At 34.2% G+C, this 21373-nt stretch overlaps 1 protein-coding gene across 6 annotated transcripts; it reads right to left on the reverse strand.

Annotated features, from left to right (window-relative positions):
* Positions 1-254: 254 nt before the first annotated feature.
* LOC110100116 (aspartokinase 2, chloroplastic) lies at positions 255-19522 on the reverse strand. Of its 6 annotated transcripts, none has more exons than XM_020827533.2 (14): positions 19038-19522; positions 18315-18873; positions 18146-18228; positions 18016-18056; positions 4460-4614; positions 3062-3211; positions 2877-2972; positions 2525-2641; positions 2085-2204; positions 1907-1999; positions 1579-1695; positions 1134-1250; positions 852-914; positions 255-764 (listed from the first exon to the last, which is right to left on the reverse strand). In XM_020827533.2, exons 2-14 carry the CDS (start codon positions 18711-18713, stop codon positions 606-608), a joined length of 1710 nt encoding a protein of 569 aa, XP_020683192.1. In that variant the 5' UTR covers positions 18714-18873; positions 19038-19522; the 3' UTR covers positions 255-605. The 6 variants fall into 6 exon arrangements, with proteins under 6 accessions (XP_020683192.1, XP_028552548.1, XP_020683189.1 ...); XM_028696715.1 differs by having other exon boundaries at positions 18315-18876; XM_020827530.2 differs by having other exon boundaries at positions 18315-18885.
* Positions 19523-21373: the final 1851 nt, after the last annotated feature.

The following is a 21373-nucleotide window of genomic DNA, read 5'->3' on the forward strand; positions in this document are numbered from 1 at the left end:
ACTTTTTGTCTGGGCCATAATCAATTCATCATTGTAGCAGAGAACTCTGTATACAAATATTTAAATTTTATGAACTCTGTATTGCATTCATCTAGTGCAAATTAGTTCATAAGCTAGTAAGTCAAATTAAGGATGACTTAAACTTTAGTTCATTAGCTCATTAAATTTAAGAACTGTGCCTGACAAAATCTTCGAACAAAGGAAACCAACTGGTAATTCTACTGAAATATTCGTTTAAAAAAATGCATCAAAGATCATTTGTAACGGTCGGCCTGGATTGACTGAATAGGAATACAAAGGGCCTTTTTAATAACTTCAAAAGCCAAGTCATTTCTACAAATTCTTTATCAAGTCACCAGTCAGAGCAACAAAGAATTCCCTCAAGCTCTGCACTGCTGCTTCAATTAGATGACTAATCACTTGTAAAACAAGTAAAATAACGCCCTGCTGTAAAAATCTACAGCAGTTAAAAACTAGCTCTCGGTTTACAAACTTCCAAAATCTCAAAAGCCCAACAAAAAAAAATTGTTAGTAATTGCAACGGCGATAAATAGAACTGGATGCACTAACCCAGAAGGAAAAATGGGGTGAATAATCATATGGGTTTAATAACCATTATCACTAAATAATGCGGATTTTGCCAAACCATTCTGGTGAAGATCTTCTTTGGCTTCAGATATGAAGCCATTTTCAAAGAATGCTGAGTGAAGAGCTTTCACACACTGCTTTGCTTCACTATCGTTAACAACCAAGGAGATATTAACCTATATATATAAAACAAAGTGTTTATGCTATCTGAGGATTTCAACGGTCAAGTTTTAAGAAAAATGGCAATAACAGTTCCAGCTTACCTTGGATGCCCCTTGAGAGATCATCTGGACATTGACTCCATTCATGCGAAGAACATTGAACACCTGCATTCGAAGCAATTATGATTTAGGAACAAAGTTAGGAAAAAGCAAGTGAAAAAGATAGAAACTAAGGTTTTGTTTAGGACGGCTTTCTTCCTGCTTCTTAAAGCTGTTTTTTTAGTACTAAAATTAAAAATTTTTTTACTAGAAAGCTGATTGAAGAAGCAGTAAGAAAGCCATCCCAAACGAAGCCTAAGTCTCACACTACGGAGCGAATTAAACCTTTTCAAGTATTAAAGAAGATCTTTGCACATTCCCTATTAGTGATATTATGGATCTGTGCTGAAGAAGATGAACAACAGCGATTTTCTCTAGCTCTTCCACAACGTGATCAAGTTCCTGTTCATATGATCGTCAGCTATGAGTCCAGAACAATGGACAGAGTATGTAAAGAATGGGAATGTTATTGCTTGAAAACATTATTTATAATAGAACCGTTAGTATTCTGGAAAAGCTATTTGTAAAAATGGATAAAAATAGAATCTTGATATGTGACCGTTATTCAGCTTTTTAATGATGACAAACAGCATTATAAGTTGAAAAGGCGATGCATCCGCATCATTAAATTTCACAATTTTAATTAGAGCTCAAAGAAAATAAACAAGCCAACATAAATAAAGCATTGAATATTAAAAAGGTTAAAAAAAACTTGAGTTCATAGGCTTGCCTGTTGAATCAATTCTCTGCTCCACAGTTTTGATGGATCTAACGTCAGAGAAACACTAACTTCGCTAGTGGCCACACTATCTACGGAAATACCAAGGTCTTCAAATATAGAAAAAACCTGTACTTGTTAAGCATGCAAAAGCTTGAGATTGTTATCAGCTAAAACATATGGGGATATGATGGATTAAGGTTTCGTTTGGGACGGCTTTCTTACTGCATTTTAAAGTAGTTTACTTGTACAAAATTTAAAATTTTTATAATACAAAACTGTTTTAAGAAGCATTAAGAAAGTCATCCCAAACGAAACCTAAAATGAAAATTTCTGTTACCTTTGCTAAGAAACCATACTGCCCAAGCATTCGAGTGCTAACTATATCCAACATGGTGATGTTTGATTTCAAGACAATGCTTGTTAGAACAGCCTAAAAGGAAGGAAATTAGTGAATAGACTAAAGCTAATATTCTCTGGAAAATACTTCCAAGTAATGAAAACTTAGGCTTACAGACCTCACTCATATCTCTTTCCTTAGTAATGAGGGTGCCAGGAGCTTTAGGGTTGTATGAATTCTTGACTCTAACTGGAATATCACTTTCTCTGGCAGGTCTCATAGATTGGGGATGGAGAACCTACATTGATGAGCAAAATATTGAATGAATCCTACTTAATGACGAAATAAATCAGATTTATTAATACTATGTTTCATGTTGAATGTGATAAATGAATTCTCCATAACACAAAAAAAAGGAGCCACCATAATTTTAAGCAGCACACTTTTCCATTTACGGGGCTATATAAATAGAGCGCGCAAAGGGGACATAAAGATGATGAAAACCTTATGTGAATTAAACATCTTTGTATATGTTTATTTGGTGCCTCTCAACGCGTTTGCATATTCGATATCAAAACTTCACAGAAGCCTATTAGCTGGTGCAAAAATTTATTATACCTGTGCACCAAAGTATGCAAGCTCAGCTGCCTCTTCAAAGGTCAAAAATGGAACAGGTCTTGCATTTGAGTATATATTTGGATCACACGTAAGAACACCATCTACATCCTTCCAAACCTGCATGCGGTAGAAACCATATCATATCTCCAATTAGACAGCAAGGAGAGAGTTTGTAAAGCATTCACAATTTTCAAAATAGACTGCATTTCATATTACTGTTACAAATATTAATAGCTAGAGTAGCTATTTGCACAAGAACAATTAAAAGTTCACTTGAATAGCAAAGCTATTTCAAGGATATTATTAAGTGCATAATAATTCAAACAAAAAAGGGGCCTAATTCAAAATTTACCTGAATCTCTCGTAAGCCAAGGGCTTTACCAATTGTTGTGGCAGTCAGATCACTGCCACCCCTTCCTAGGGTGGTAACAGCACAGGATTTCCAACCCTGCAATTGCAAAGTTCTAATGATAATGCAAGTGGCAAACATAAAATGGTAGCTATGCCAACTGAAAATTAAAGAGAAGGAAACAAAACCTTTCCGAGAAATCCAGTAACAATAGGAATTGCAGGATCACTAATCCAATCACCATGAAGCCTCTTTGCTATAGCAGGAAAAGTTGCTTCTAAGATGTCAGCATTTGTAAAGTCGTCTGTGGTTATGAAACCAATATCAAAAGCATCATACTGCAAAACAAAATCAGTTTTTGCATTGTCCTATAAGACATATTTACCATGATTAGTAGATAAGAAACTAAATAAATCAGAGTGAATATGGACAAAAAAGGACCCAAGAGTTATTATATTTTATCAAAGGTAATAGGCGCCCTCAAAGCAATGTGGCTTCCCAATGCCTGAGAAGTACCAGCCAAGATGCTCACCGAAGAAAAGTAACACACTTAGAAAAATTGGCCATTTCATTTAACAGAACAAATATTTCTCCATAATTAACAAAACAAATATTTATCCATAATTAACAAAGAAAGAAGTAGGCACATTTGATTAGTTAATAAAGCCTATGGTGGCTGGTTTACCTTCACCTTAATTTTTAAGGCATCGCCTCCTAAAGGGCACCACCCACTAAAAAGCGTTTGATTTATCCCAAACAGCTGGTTTTCCAACCTGCTGTACATGATAAACCAAGTGGTGCAGAAAAGGTATTAGTTTTGTGGTTCTCAGAGAAGCCGCGACATTATCATAAAGCTACTAAGGCTCTACATGGTTGGGCTTTTACCAGCATTGTGGCAAAAAAGATAGGTGCCCTAGTTTGGAGAAAATTTGCCAAACTGCTTTTCAAGCACTTCACTTTTAAAAAGCTGATTTAGGCTTCATTTGGAATGGCTTTCTTATTGCTTCTTAAAACAACTTTCTAGTGCAAAAAATTTAATTTCTATATTAAAAAGCCGCTTTAAGAAGCAGGGAAAAAGCCGTCCCAAACGAAGCCTTAAAATGAAGTCCTAAAACTAAATAAAGCAGATTTCCGGAAACAGCTTTGTAATATTGTTTCATAAAAAGTAGACATCCAACCAAACGAACCATAAAAGGAATGGGAAGCAACAGTGCATACTTCAATCTATCTAAGAGAAACAGATAATATAAACTATACCAAGCATCTTTCAGCAATCATTGCTTGCCATGTCTAATAGAATCATTGCACGCACATAAAGTTGAGGAATAATAGGTTTTGACCAGCCAGAAATGAACGTTAAATTCCAAGGCTAACATAAATAAGATCCTACTCAAAATATCTGTATGCAAACAGCATAAAATGACGTTCAAATAATATGGATATTCATGCAGAACATAATAACGCAAACGAAGCTTATATGTTAATGCATCAAAGCAACATAATTATTATTATTTTTCATGAGAACCAGCAAACAGATATCTATTTTAATTGAGAAAATGGAAAGATTCTATCAATAACAAGCTTACCTGCCTTGCTTTAACCCCAATTTGGGTCAGATATTCTGCAAAGATTCTTGTCGACATGCATTCACCAAATGAAACAAGATAGTCTCTTGTTCGAGGTGTCAACTCTTTCATCATGGCAATCCCTTTCAGCAGTTGCTCCAGTTCATCCAGCAAAACTATAAAGTATGAGAAAAAGGTTCAGTACTAGTTATGTAATTGGAAATGGCAGCAGGCAAATGTGCCCTCGTCAAGGGGATCAGAATGTGGTTAAAGAAAAAGAACATAAAACATATAATGAAGAGCTAAAAAAAGTAGAAAACAGTCAATTATTGATGCATATTTATCACGTAAGTGTATTCCCTGATTAAAAGAAAAACTAGAAAGGCAAGGAACAGCCTTATGAATCCATATATCTTCAAATAAGTGAACTCAAATGCAAAGTACTTCTGATGTAAAACTGTCTGTTAACCTGTAATGTCAAGATTCTACTGCCATCCTAATATAAAAGATGAAGACTAAATTTGGATTTTTTGCAGCAAGCCATCAAAATACTGTTCCAGTTCCACCTTATTTGAGGATCAGTGACCTCATTTTCCAGTCCTATTATGACTCGTTCTTTGCATTTATGATAAGTACTTCTAAGTAAGAAGAAGATAAGGGTTTTGATGCAGATGACAAGTAAAAAAGGGGAATAGTATATTAAGAGAGAGAGAAAGAGATCAGAGATAGTATAAACAGAAGAAAAATTAAGAAGAAGTGAAGAAGATATCTGACAGCTAGGGTCAAAAGAAACTTAGGATTTCAATTAATGAATAGCAATCATAAAATCCCTATTTCATGATCTCCTTGTATACAGATGATTTAATACAGCAAGTCCATTACTAATTAGAAATCATAAATAAAGTTTGAAAATTAAATCAGACTTAAATAATGTTATTTCTGGGATCGAGATGCAGTATTCTTCCGAAAAAAGTAACTGTTCTTCATTTAACAAGGAACAAAGATGATATGTAATTCAGAATGGTATTTATGCGGAAGAAATATTATAGCATCATCCAGTGGTGGTAAATCAAAAGCCTTTGCTAGTTTAGTCTAGAGTCCCATCACTTAGAAGCCCCACGAACAGGTCCAATCCCTTCATCAGTAATGCCAAGAGAAGCACTTAAACAACATTAACAACAACAACATCAAGCCTTTGTCCCACTACATGGGGCCGGCTACATGAATCCTTTTTCACCATCGTGTCCTGTTAAAAGACAATTTCACATTTAAATCTAATAAAGAAAGATCATTTCTAATATTTTATAACCAAGACTTTTTAGTTCTACCTCTATCTTTCTTAACATAAGTCAAATCTAATACCTCAACTTTTCTAACCAGGTCATCGGAAAGCCTCCATTTAATGTGACCAAACCATCTAAGGCGACTCTCTCTAATCTTATCCTCCACTAGAGCTACTCCAACCTTTTCACATATATGTTTATTTCGTATCCTATCTCTAAGGGTAAAGCCACTCATCCACCTAAGCAAGAGCAACACTTAAAGCTCCAGAAAAAAGAAAAAAAAAAAAAAAAAAAAAAAAAGAGGAAGAAGCACAAAAGTAGAGCTTGAGTATTATCCTCATGAGCCTAGAGCGCAAATATGGTGTTTTGATGTTCACAAACATAATTTAGTTGACCTATTCTTTTTTTAGTACAAGTGTCCTAGTACTAACAACGTAAGTACTGAAAGAGAATTCAAAATATCAGGTATATTTCAGAAAACACATGCAAGATCGAGGATTGTCCTTAAGTCAAAATTAACAATGCATGCCAATAGCCAGAGTAGGAGCAAGCTACCAGAAAATCAAGTTGAAAAAGCTACATGAGTTATAAATTATATTTTTCTTTCTATTGAGTCCTTTTTATTGTATTCAAATGAAGATATTAGAAGACAATGCAATACACATGCACATAATAGTTAAAACTGAAAGAAAAAAATTAACAAAAAAGTAAGGTTGTGAAAACCGGACCAGACAACGAATCGGACGAAGGAGAGGTTCATGGTTCGACCGGTTCAACCAGTCGAACCGGATGACGTAATAAATAATAATATTATTATAAAAAATAATAAAATTAACATAATAATGAAATATAATAACCATATACTTTAATATAAATTATTGTTAATTTATATTACATATTTAGATATAAACTATAAATATAAATTATATAAAAAAACTCACAATAAAAATTAATTGTTTATAATATATAATTAAATATAAATTTTAAATAGAAAAAAATCAAAAATTATTAACTAAAAAAGTTTAAAAAAATTTGGACCGGCCGGTTTTAGAAAACCGGGACCGGTTCCCGGTTGAACCGGCGGTTCAAACTGGTTCTGGCCGGTTTGATGCACACCTGGTTTTTAAGGGTGAACCAGACTGGCCTTCAGACCGGTTCACGGTTGAACCGGTCGGACCAGCCGGTCCGGTTTTCAAAACGTGGCAAAAAAGTATATTAATACAAATTGATCAGAAATAATAATATTGTACAATATGAATTGTATCGTACAAGCTTCCTTCATTTTATTATTTCGGATAAATCCAATTTGTATTAATTTTGGGATATTAAAAATTGAACAAATCATACTATACAGTAATTCGTATCATATGACTATAGTTATTTTAAATAATTAAATGATCAAATCAATTACCATAATTAGATTAATTTATTTTTTAAACTGATTGTAATGGATGATGTAGATCACACATTATGAAAGGTTTCCTAAATTAATCAATTTACGAAGTTGGAATTACGAGCTAAGGAGATACGACTCAAGTAGACTAATTATGTTATAACTCAACTCTGTTTCATGGAATTATGGTTTTGACCTGGTAGCACTTCATATATACCTATTTTTTCAACCCTAAATCATGTGTGATAGTGAAAATACAGTGGAAATCAATGAGAGAGAAAAAAATAAAAAAATAAAAAAATAAAAAAACAGTGGAAATCAATGAGAGATGTGCGAGAGAAAAACATTTTTGAAGAAATCTTTCCCCCTTAGATTTGAAAAACACTTTGTGAATTTTTCCTTTAGCTTGTGCACTTGTTCTATCTTCTTCTTTCCCCTGCATCATATATCCACCGGACAAGTTGTTTTGGCTGTTGCTAGAACTTTGGATATATGCTTGTAAGGGATTCGTAAAATCTCAAAGACGCATGTATTGAGTTTTTTTAGTTAGTTGGTGGTCTAGCGTGATGTAGCTATAAAACTTTTATAGTGAATACAACTTAATTTATGTCCGCTTAAGATGGTGGTGGAAGGATAATGTAGGTGGTGGTGAAAAAGATATTAAATATTTGGACATATTTACTATTGAAACTTTTAGGAAATCTATTATAACAACAACAACAATAACAACAAGCCTTCATCCCACTATGTGGGGTCCGCTACAAGAATCTTTTTCCTCCATTGTGTTCTATTAAGAGTCAAATTTTCATTTAAATCTAATAAAAAAATGTCATTTCTAATATCTTCTAACCATGCCTTTTTAAGCTTTCCTCTACCTTTCTTAACATAGGTCGGATCTAATATATCTACTCTCCTAACTGGGTCATCGGAAGGCTGACATTTTAAGTGACCAAACATCTTAAGATGACTATCTCTAATCTTATGTGCCAATGAAGCTACTCCAACCTTTTCACGTATATACACATATCACATTCTATCTCTAAGTGCAAAAGCCGCTCATTCACCTGAGCATCCTCATCTTTGTCGCACTTATTTTTATGCTTCTTTTTAATGACAACTATTTGAGCCATAAAGCACTGAAAATTGTCCTTAAGTTTGAGCAGCAATTTCTATCACAGAGCAGGCCCGATTCATTATGTCGCTTCTAGGCTATCAAATGTCATGTTTCTATTTTGATGAAAAAGGTGAGAAATTCCATATCAACAATTTGGGATGTCAAGGAATTAATGTTGGTATTTTTTTATAAATTTAAGATCAGTGGTTAATGAGCTATGATATTTTGAATATGAGTGCTCAAGTAAAAAATTACCTCTCTATATTGTGTTTTGGGAAGTGTATCTTAGAGTTATTGGGGAGTTGAGGTTTTGGGAGGTCATGAGTGATCTAAGAGATTGTTTGGAAAAATTGAAGAGGTTGGATGTACTTTTCAAGTTTAGGGAAGCTAGGATTTAGGTTATAAAAAAGAGATGAGAATTGTGTTAGAAAAGAGAAAGGGTGAAAAAAGATACATAAGAATTCACCAAAACTTTAGACAATCAATCACTAAGCTTCACCGATTAGAGTAGCCATCAAGCCTTTCCAATAAAATTTATACGAACAAAACATAATTTTTATTCAAGGAATCCAAAAGTACAAGACAATACATTTATAAGCCTTTTCATTTGCTAAGACAACTTTAAAAAGCCTTAGGAGTTAATAAAATACAATTAATTGATTGATGATATATCCTAGAAAAACATTAAGAGAAATAAAATTCAGTTTTCAAAATTCAAAAATATGAAATTCAAATTGGCTAAACAAGGCAAGCAAAGTGATATTGAAATCAAGTAATTTTTGAAGATTTGTACTTCTTTGACGAGTATGGCCAACCTACCTGTTCTAAGACCTTAAAATAAACGTTTGAATTACTATTTAATATTTTTTGAGAGATTATATGGCGTTCATATGTTTGCATGGAGAGTTGTGCATGATGAATGATCTAAATCTAAATACAGTATCTTTTGAAACCTTCTAATCAGCCTTTGTCTTGATGTTGCATCAATAACACCCAACCTCAAAGAACTTCGTTAAGTAGAGTTAAAGTTTAAATAATTATTAAAAAAACCTAGAGGCAAGCTTATCCAAGTCTTCTTTAGTCATCCAAGGATCATCAAAAGAATATTAATTTTTTTTTCATTTGATCAAGAATCTAGGTGATGTACTTAATAGTGAGAAGAATTCTTATGAAATAATGTTATTAATTTTCAAAAAATGTGGGGTATGAGGAACATGTAAATTTTCACTTGTTCCTCTGATAACAAAATTTTTTTACAAATTTTGATCCTTAAAAATTCCTCAATAAGGCAGTATATTATCATTATTAAAAATAACACTAATATACATGTCAAAAGGCAATTCAACGATGAGATAAGCATTTAAGCCAAATTCCTTAAAAATTTTGAATGGGCACAAGTCTGAGCATGAACTTATTATTTGATGGGATAATGCTCAAAGTGAATTTGAATTAAAGGCAATTACTTAGTTATACTTCTTAACAGGGCGTTTAGAACTTACTGCATTTGCATATTTATTACTATTTAATTAATTTGTTGCTTTATTTCTTCATTCAAATCACAAGACTTTTGTTGCTTTACTTGTTCATGCAAAGATGAATGCAGCATCTCAAAATAAATAATAGCGAATATCTACCATGTCAATTGATTTCTTTAAGTTACAAGCACAACTTTAAAGGTGTTTTCTAAGTAGTTAAGGAAATAGTGCTAATATATATAAACTGACAAATGGCTAGATGCAAATTCCAAGTACCAATATTCTTATCTACTAAATATCTTAAAACGTTGCCTAAGGATCTGTTCACAACTTTCATCTAACCATCTTTTTCAGGCTGAAATGTAGATGAAAATTTTAATTGTCCCCAATCATTTTCATAGTTTTTTTTTTTTTTTAATGAAACAAATCTAGCATCCCTATCTCAAATTATTGTTAATGGTAACTCATGAAGTATAATAATTTCTTTGAAGAAAAAATTGGCAATATAAGATGCAACTTTAGTTTTTGAACAGGGTAAGATGTATAATTTTGAAGAACCTATCAAACAATCATAAAAATACTATCAAGTTTATGAGGGATCCTAAACAATCTTAAAATGAAACCCATTGAGAGGTCATCCTATGATGGATAAGGAGACCAAAAAAGCAATATACTTGTTAGTTTTTCTTAGTTATTTTGGCAAGTTTGCAAGTGAGACAAGGAAAATAACACGTACAAGATCTCCTTTTAGAAAAACTATAAAAATTGATTCCACTAGCTTAATAGTTTAATCATTTTCAAAATGTATTATCATACCCTCAAAATGAAGCTCAATAATCAGAAAATCTCAAAGAGATGGGCGAGAATAGCAACTTCTCACTTGGAGAAGGAGAAAGAGGTACAGGGTTTCTCTATTAACCATCAAGAAGAAGGCATCTTTGTCCAATCATGGCCAAAGGTGGGTGAGAATAGTGAAATCTTGAGTAGAACTCTAACCATGGATGTAGGTGTTACTGCTGAACTAAAATAAAATTAGTTTGCATTTCTTACCCTTATAGTTTGTTCTACATTGCTGCTTTAATTATTTACATGTTTTGTTGATTCCCTGTGCAATATGATGAACATGAATACTACTTATTCAATCTCTCATGTGATGAAATGGTTGGAATATTCAGTTATTTTGTGCATGATAGTATAGTCATGTTGTGATATTAACTAGTATGAATTAAAATTGCTTCTAGGTTGTACCAACATTCTAAAAATACTATATTGTGTTTAAATCTCTTATCCTTGTGAAAAAGAAAAATAAAATAAAATTTTTGTTCGCTGTTTTTATTTTCATAAAGGGGTTGTTTCGTTAGAAATTAAATGGGTGTAAAGTATTTCAAATGCAGAGGTCTTGAAAATATTGGTGTTTGGTCGGATGAAAAAGGAATGCAAAGTAAAATAAAGTAAATGTAGTGCAAACCATTGTAGCTCATTCTTGAGGTAAACTAAACTCGCCCTGTTTTGGGTGAGAACTGTCTACATTGCAAGCAAGCTCGCTTGATCGCCGCCGCCAGCCCCCACCAACCGCTGGCCACCACCGCTAGCCACACGTCGACCACCATTGTTGCTGACGACACCAGCCGCTGGCCACCACTGCACCATTCGCCATCGGCCACCACCGCCAGCCACCACCATCATCATCTTTAAACTTTACATTACATTCATTTTACTTCAAACAAAAATAAAAACATTCACCTGCATTTATTTTGCACGCATCCAAACAACTCCAAGGTATTCCTTTTACATTGCATTCCTTTTTTTAGCCAACCAAGTAGTCCCAAATCAATATATATATATATATATTCTAGTTCAAAATTCAACTTGCTCAAGTTCTAAATTACAAACCAACCAATCCCCTTCCCCCCTACCTCCCTCCCTCTCTTTTCCCTAGATGCATCGTACGCTCCATACTAAATATGAGTAAAACATAGGAAAAAAATTATTCTATATAAGAGTCAGATGGACTCAAAAAGAGGGAACCTTGATTCATACAATCATAAGAACCTTCTAAAAAATTCCTAAATTATTTACAAGCCTCCCAATAACTCTAGAATGTTTCAAAAAATAAAGAAATTATAAGAGACAACACTAAGGCAAAAAAAAAAAGAGTAGAGAGCAAACAGGAGAAGGAGAATTCAGCTGTGAAAAATGGAAGGATTTCCTAACAAAATTCTTACTTCACATTGATAATGCTATTGCCATTTGACTTATTATTCTAGTATTTGATCATTAAAATATTATTTGCTTACTACAAATCCTTTTTCTTACTAACTTTTTTAAAATCATACTTGATTGCCTCAAACCTTCTTTTCCAAAGCCTACAAGATTTATTTAATGGAATATCTAACAAATTTTAGCTAGCTTTATGAGATCTAATTTGCTTAGGATTGTTAGATTATGATGCATAATCCCTTGACCATAGTTAGTGGTAATCCCGTGACACACAGTTGTGCACTACAAACACCCAAGGACATCCTCTAGTCCACTAAGAAGGCTTTAGACACCAATCAAATTCATAGAGGTTCCAGAAAACTGACTTTGGATCACACATAAATCCAAAAAGAGCACTTTTTCAGGTCAATAAAGTCATCTTTCTATGGAAGTCAATTGAATTATATGAATGTTGGGTTAAATTATTTCAAATCAAGCTAGAAGTATTAATGCCCTCATTTTTCAAAAAAATTATAAGCTATATAATATACAAACTCACAAAAAAGCTAAAAGCCATCACATTTATCCTATATATCCGGAGTCAAAGAAGAAGGTAGCAACAAGGAAGCTCTTCATAAGCACTCTCTGGAGAACTTGGTGATGCTTGTTTGGAAAGCAAAAATGTGGCAATTCTATTGAAGCTCTTTGCATCTCCTTCACTCCTTGTAGCCATATTGAGCTTGAGAAGTGGGGCTATTAATAAATGGAGGTAGTAGCTTGGGAAAGCCGACAAAGTGGTTACCATTATTGCTAAGCTCGAGGCTGTGGTTGACTATGTGGACTAGACGTGGAAAGATATATAGCAATAGACCCTTCAGGTTTCACATCTTTTTTTTTTTCTTTAAATCTTCATAAAGTTAGAAATATGAGGAATTATGTTTTGAATGCCGACAAGAAGAATTGATATATTGACATGATGCTTATTTAAATTTGGTGCTTGGTTTCACAATTATATGTAATAACTATATGTGATTAGTTGTGGTCATTTTTGGTCTTTTAGCCTTTCACTGCATATATAAAGTGCTTCACCCACAAATAAGGTGAAATGAACTTATCCGTTATGCACAACAACCAAACTAAACAAAATCATGAACTCCATAAGCTTTCTTTTATATAGCATACTAAGATTTTCCCTATTTGAGATTCCTAAGTTCCTTTATGAAGCTAATCACCTTTTGAAAGACTGAGACCAATGGATTTTCTATAATGAATAGGGTTGTTCAGAACTGGATATCATCTTTTCTCATCAAAATCCACTAACATACCCTAAGGAATGCATGATGATGTTTAGCAAATAATATTTGAATAGGAAGCAAGAACTATGTCAATCAATGAAGCAATCTACATGTATTACTCCATTAAAATATGATTATTGGGATGGAGATTAAAAAGTAATAATGTAAAATCAATTGCTGAAAAAAAAAAACTACCATATCACATAGTACACAATCAAGTATACATAACACTTTGAGCATTTTCTACCTCATAATAATTTCTTTGACATTCTCATGAGTGTGATTTAAGGTGAATAAATAAAAAAAGTAAATTCTTATTCCAAAAAGGATAGAAGTATCACTAAAATCTTCTTTCCTATTCTTAAGACAAACATTAAACCACAAATTTAAAGCACAAATTTACTGGTCTGCACCTTATTATTGATGCCAGTCTTTTGCAAAGAGTGTTTTCCTTTTGAATGGTCCACGAGGTCCTTCTACATAATGAAAAGACATCTGATAGATTTCCTAAAATTAGGAGGCGAACTGGAAGGGGAAATGAACTGACCAAATGGAAATAATATACCATTTTCATTTTGTACAATTTTTTATACAATTTCAATGCGGCCATCAATATAAGGTCCTTTATATTGAATGTGCTTATTAGGCCAGACATATACATCAAACCTTTAGCCAATACTAATATCAAGTAATAAGATCTTATCATTCATTAGATAATTGGTTTCACCAAGAATTAATAATGCATGTTCAGACTTATAAAAAGATATTAAAATGGACCTTTACCAGTTTCTTCAAGCAGTGTGTTAAGGATTATGAATATGAAATGAAGCTAGCAGCAGAAATCAAAGCAACCTCACGATGACCAGAGAGCCAGGAGGCAGAGTCACATTATTAGATTTCTTCTCACGTTTAATTATTGGTGGTTACAAATAAGATAAATAAAATAATGCTCATGATGAAAATTATCTGTCAGCTGAAATATGAAATCATTCATACTTCTGATTCTAGTCTGAATTTTTTTCTTTTACAGATATGTTTATTTTAGCTAGTTCTTTAAAGAGCTTCTTAAAAAATGTAACGATAACTGATGTGAATGATACAAAGGGGGAGAAGTGGCTCGGGACTTGGGGAGGCAACGGTCTAGCGTTGGCGGGCTAGAGGAGTTCGGCCAAGGTGGGGGAGCCAATGATGGAGTGCAAAAATTCTGAGTAATTTCATATTTTAGGTGGCTTAATGGGGGTGATTTAATTTGAATTTCAATTAAATCACAAAGATGGAAGGTGCGGCCAAGAGAGGGGAATTGGGGGCTGATTTTGTGGAGTTAATAGGGGGATTAGGAGAGAGAGAGGGGCCTAATGAAGGGGCCGGCCAAAGAGAGAGAAGAGGGAAGAGGAGTTTTAAGCAAGTGGGGACCACACAATTGATTTCAGATTTTATCAAAAATCTGAAATTAAAATTTCAGTTTTAAAATAGAAAGAGGTTTCCTAAATCAAACAATTAATTGGATTGAATTTGATTTTGAATTTCAAATTCAATTTCAATTATTTTGATTGCTTAAATTAAGGAAACACTTTAGGAAGCATTAAATGATCAATAAAGCCCAAACGTTTCAGAATTTTGAAATCTGAATAGGAGGGAAATAGAGGTGGCGGCGGCAACGAGGGAGGGCCGGTGGGCTGGAGTGGCCGGCGGCTGCTGGGTGGGGGTTGGACGTAAATGCCCTCGGGGCTACATAAAAGAAGCAATGCCCTCAGGGGCAAACTAGGAAAAATAAAAGAAATAATCTAAAATGCAAATACATCAAAAATATAGACTCTGGATCGTGGCCGTCGATCTGCGCCTCCGGCGGTGGTACACGTGTCGAAATCTGATGTCCCCGTCAATAACTTCAAAAGCTCTATCAGTTATTCTACCATTTGAAACAATCTCAATGGACTAGATGGACAGAACTTCTCATTTCAATATGATAAGTGGAAAGTTGAGGCTCCATTCTTTATCCACTGAACAAACAGTATGAAGCATTTAACCATATAATAGGAATTATAAAAAAGGGTAGAGGCATCAAGAAAAGCAAATGAATTGTAATTTAATCAACATGAATAAAGAGAACTGGAGTATTACAAGGACCAAAAATGACTCACTCTCTCATACATTCCTCAGGAATTTTCTAGAAACCATAAAAATTCAATCCAACCACCTTTTAACATCACATTTCTGTTGCAACTCGGGCTCCCGAGTTTATGATTTTGATGATAGCAAATATTATCGATTATCTCTTTATTTCTCCTAGTATTTGTAGTGCATATATATTTGTATGTTGACTAATATTTCAGGTACAACATACACGGTTCTTTGAAGATTAGGGCTCAAGATTTGGCAGAATAGATTATGTTAAAAGAGCTTGTATATTTCATTTATTTATTTTTAATTTCTTGAGTCAAGTCTTGTAAGGATGTATGTTAGCCTGGTGACCGTGCACACACACATAAGAGGAGAAAAAGTGACTTTAAATATTTTAATTTCTTTGTACATCCTATTGTGCAATCTGTTGTCAAAGAAATTAATTAAAACATTTAATTTTTCTAAAAATTTTTTTAAAAATTTGAAATATAACTAATCATATAGTGCGAACATCACATTGTACTAAACAATCTGTTATAATTAGAAACCCCGCGTTCATTAAATTAGGCAAAATTTTGAATTTGAAAAGTTATTCTATTCATAGTGAACGAACTTAATCATACTATACGATGTTTAAAATATTATTTAATTTAATCCTGTGATTAATCAATCAAATTAGATTAATTTTGATATTTTTATCGTACTGTACGAACTAGATCATATTATACAATCAACAGAGACGATTTTGGTCGTCCCATGATTCGCCCTGGATGAACTGCATTTCGGTTGAACTAATTGTATTGTACGATTGTTAGGCGTGTCAATATTTGACCCGACCCGAAAATCCGACCTAAAAATTTTGGGTTCATGTTAGGGATTTCGCCCTTTGTAAAATCGGGTCGGATTCAGGTTGACCCAAAAACCCGAAATCAACCCGATTTGACCTGTTTTCAATTAATTTATGAGGGTTTTAAAAGATTATCATGTAAAACCCAAAAATGCCGTCTAAGACCTCGCACGCTTTTCGAAGCATCGCGACGAGGTTTAAGTGAAAAATTCGAGGTTGTCGGTTTACGACAGGAATAATTTTATAAATTTGAGCGTAAAATTCCGATCAATTTGGTATATAGGACTTGTATCTAATTTCGTTTAAATTAAGAGATATAATTTTTAGAAGCTCATTAATGCCCAAACTACCCCTAAAATAAATCTTATCTTAATTTAATTTAGATTTAAATAAATCGAATTAAATAAAAAAATAAATAAAATATACCCAAAGCAGGTCGGGTTCGGGTTGACCCGAACTCCAAGCGGGTCGAATTCGAGTTCGGAAAACTAACACGTTTGCAAAAATGGGTCGGGTTCAGGTCAGGTCAAATAATGTCAGGTCAGTTTCGAGTTGGACCCGAACCTGACCCATGACCCGATTTTAACAGCCCTGTTATTGGTTATTTGTATTGATGATCGTACAATATTAATAAGCAAATTGAATGGTTCGTATTGATGATCGTACAGTACTAACATGTCAAATTATGCACATCATACTGGACAATCCTGCAATTGTACTGTACGCTATTTGATGGATGAATTAAATTTTTAGGGTTTTTTTAAGCCCTCTATTTAAGCTTTCTCATAAGACTTTGTAAAAAACTTTGGCATGCATTGAGTCTTCGTTTTCTTCTGGAGAAAAATAGAAGAGAGCCTTAAAAAGGAGAGAGAAAATGGTGGAGTTTAAGAGGGAGAAGATCCTTGTGAGGTTCAAGGGAGTGTGGAGGAGGATTTCACATGGTTTCTCTGGCAAGCTTGTACCTTAGTCCATCACAGTCAATGTTTGTCTTGAGGGAAGTTTTGGGAAGAAGAAGATCTCTTTGGCGTCAAGGACCTGGCTACTCCACCGCACCGGGGAAGGTGAAAGTAACTCAAGGTTATCTGCCTCACCATGAGGGTGAAAAGGAGTTCAGGTTTTCTGCCTGTGAAAGGAGTACGGTCCTCTGCCGCATCAGGTTGGTGAAAGAGAGTTTGTAAAGACTTCTCCGGCTTATTGTGGGGGTAAAAGGAGAGTCACTATAGTGGTAGTGCAATACCCGGAGTGGAGGAATCCGGGGAGTGGACGTAGGTCATGATTTGACTGAACAACTATAAATCAGATGTGCTCATTCTAATTTTTACTTTGTGCAGTTTATTTTTCCGCATTATATTTTTGGCTATAACTGATTGATATTATGTTGTATTGATTATACTATCCTCACAATCTTTGTAACTTTTGATAAGTATATTAGCTTCCACATCAAGTGATAGTATTACTTCCGTATTAGTGTGTCTTAGGGCTAGTTCATTGAGGTCTAACAACCTCCACGAACCTTCAATTTCCATAGCAAGGATAGACATGTCCCTACCTACCCAGCTTTATAAGCAATCTAAACATATAAGCTAGTAACTTTATTGACAAAATATGAAATGCAATGATGTTGAAAGTAATTTTCCAAATAAGTATTAGTATAGAAATATTGCCAAGTATATTTCCTTCTCAGGAGCGTATAACTTTTACAAGCAAGCAGGTAAACTTATTGACAAAACATGAAATGCAACGAAGAAATTTTCCAAAATAAGTATCAGTGTAGAAATCATGACAATTATTTTCCATCCCAGGAGCATTTAACTTTTACAAGCAAGGCAACGCAGAAGAGTGTAACTCACCAGATATTGTGGACCCATCAATTCCCAGTTCATTGATTGTCCTGAAAAAGAAAAGCAGTACAAGCACTGAAAATCATGGCAGCAACAAAAATAACAAGAAGGTCAATTATTCAATAAGAATTCAACATACTTAAGATGAAGCTGTTTTACAAACTTCAACTCAGAAATGTCCGATGCATTAGAAACACCACAAGTGACAGCTTTTTCCCCAGCCTAAATTACAAAGATTAGCACTGATTTGATTGGAACAAGCAACGGAAAATAGTGACATTCATACATGAGAACTACTAAGAATTTACCAGCAGAAGATTGTTAGTCGTCTTCCCCATGGCTGAGAGGACAATCACCGGACTTTCCTCCGGAAAAGTTAGAATAAGCTCAGCAACCTCCCGTATCCTATCAGCAGTGGAAACCGAAGACCCACCAAATTTCATCACTATACTCAGCCCGGAAGCACTGCCATCGGCGTGTTGCCTGACCGTCTCATCCTTCACCACAATGCCAGAGACCGATTTGGAACAGCTCACCCGTAAAGCCCTCCTCCTCAAATATGCACTTTCTGCTTGCGCACGCAGAAACCTCAAAGCCGTCCCTGAACCTAGCTTAGTTCGCGATCCCGACGAAAAAGCAGTGCTCGGAAAATCCCTAGGGAGACCGGCGCGATGGCCTTGGACGCCGAAACGGATCATGGACGCCATTTCCTTAAACCAGAATCTGGCTGTCGCAAACTAAATAGCAGCAGAATAAAATCAACAAACAAACGGGCAAAAAAGTTGCAGTTGTTCTGTTATACAAATGCCTCCCACCGCAAAACCGAGATCGGGACAACCTCAAAATACCAATTTTAGAACAAATCACCTGCTGATACACCTGAATGAGAGTCAATTCAGGGAAAAAACAAATCAACGGTAGGAATGCATGGAAAAGGGGAAAAACAACACGGAGGGAAATTTGCAAACAGGGGTGAAATGATGGGTTTTAAAGCATAAAATGAACGCGGCAAGCGATTCGTACGCAGTAACCTCCGAATATAAGTTCGATAGATAGATGGTATTGGTCCTCCTTCAGCTTCCTCCTCTTATATCCTACGGAGCGCAAATCAAAAGAGAAAGAGAGGAGTTTCAGGAGCAGGGAAGATGCAACCGCTACCGCTTCGTTTTCTACAAGTGCCCGATCCGACTTAGGAGAAAACGCGGCGGCTGATGCTTGAGCAAGCGGTCGGTTTTGTCTCGTTGCCTTCCGTCGGTGGGGTGGGACTGATCGACGAGTTCGTTTTGGTCCTTGGACTGCCGTTGAGCACCCAATGTGCCTTTTTGCACGTGCGCAAAGATCCGTAAAAAAAATAAAAAAAATTTATAGAGATTTGCTATCAATAAACTTCGGTGGAAGATCTTTTTTCTTTTTTGGGGGGAAAATTCCGTGAAAGATCTTGTTTCTCTGCTCCTTCGGGCATTTCTGCCCAGCCATTCGGAGCAAGCAGGCTGAGACGAACAATGAACGACAATTTAGGAAGTGGGCCTAAATTGGTTGAAAATTTTGTGTATATATTTATATATATATTAAATTTTAATATTTTAAATTCTAAAATTAAATATTAATTTTTTTTAAGATAATTTATAAATAAAATATTTGATTTTGTCCTAATAATTTTGATAATTTTTTATTTTTCTTAAATCAATCACTAAGTATGAATCCTTTAACAATTAACTTTACTTCAAAATAAAAATCTTTAAAAGATTTTTTTTTATTCCAATAATAAAAATTATATTATTTATTTAAAATTTATCATAAGAAAATTCAAATCACATATGTAAAATATATCTCATATCTAACATAATTTATACAATATATGGGGATGTCAACATGAGTTGGTTGGATTCTGATTCAAAATTAATCCAATTCGAATATGTTTGATTTTAACTCGATCCATTTATCATACAATTAAAATATTTGACTCCATATTGTAATTTCGTTTATTTTATAAATTTCACAATCACTGTTCATCTCTACGTTTTATTGTTCACCCCCTACGCTTTTACTGTTCATAGTCACAAAACTAGACGGTTCTCTGTGTCCGGACTCCATAATCCACATGTAATAATCTCTCCATGCAAAGTGGAATATAAAATAAAAAGAAATTATAGTATGGAGAAATATAAGGAGAGTTTTTAGCTATCTTATATTAGAAGAGAGTTTGAGAGTTCTCCTAGGCATGCAAGTCTATTGGGTCATCCAACAGCCCTCAAATTGATCGATTTTTATAAGCATATGACCATCCTATACTTTTTAACAATTATGATGATTTTTCCCAAATTTTGAGGCTAATTATGATGATTCCAACAACTGTAAGCAGATTCTAATGCTAACAATCAGTCTAATTAGTTAGAAAAAGAATTATGCTGAGTTCACCTTTTTTTATGAGAAGATGATCCACCGAGAGAGTGAATAAAGTGAATTAGTTAGAAAAAGAAGTCACCGAGATGTGAGAGCAACACATGTTTGAACTAGACTTGGCGAAAGCAAAAGCTTTTTTGTTTGTAGAGGCAAAAGACTATGTTCAAGTAACAACTACTAATTATGTTGTGACTGTCAAGGCCAATGAATAGGATGAATTGATCGTTGTTGAGTTAATTAAAAAGTTTAATGAAGTGCTACTCATGGTGCATGGCAGATAATTTGAGCATGTATTGACTGATCATTATTTTAAGGGAATCACTAATTGTGTTAAGAAATTATTAAAAAGACGTGATCTTCATCCAAGGTTCATTTATCCTTCCTACTTCTTTAGAGAGTTTCATGAACATCATGGTGAGGAAGGTAGTGAGGGCATTAGTGTGGTTGATATATTTGGTGCATCAGGCTCATGTAATTTCTTTTAACATAAAGAAAGAAATGTAAAGAAAATTTTCTTTTTCCCTTATTTATACTAGAGCGACAATGTCTGTAATAGCCCATACTCTTAACTATCGAGATATTATTTGCTTTAGCATGAGGGCCTTATGGTTTTTCCCTGTGGGTGTAACTTCCTATGAGGTTGCCCATCATAAGATTTATTTAAGATGAGCACATTTAACTGTAAAGTTTCTTAATAAAATTCTAACCATTACACCAAAAGACACATCGATGTGTGAGAGTTTAACTTCTTTTCACTTAAGGAGTTTTATAATCTCTCTCACTTAAGTAACTAATATCATCATTAATATCTCTATCCCATAATCAACCACCATGAAAATAGGATTCTAGAGGTGGCCCTTACAAATTCAAGTGGTGACTCCGCCCACATAACATGCACTTTGTTCAATATAGAGTTCAATAGGTGGCTCCCATGACATAGCACTTTATCTTATATGACACTTAG

This window comes from Dendrobium catenatum, unplaced genomic scaffold, assembly GCF_001605985.2.
Source record: "Dendrobium catenatum unplaced genomic scaffold, ASM160598v2 fragScaff_scaffold_822, whole genome shotgun sequence".
In the NCBI taxonomy this organism is placed as follows: domain Eukaryota; kingdom Viridiplantae; phylum Streptophyta; class Magnoliopsida; order Asparagales; family Orchidaceae; genus Dendrobium; species Dendrobium catenatum.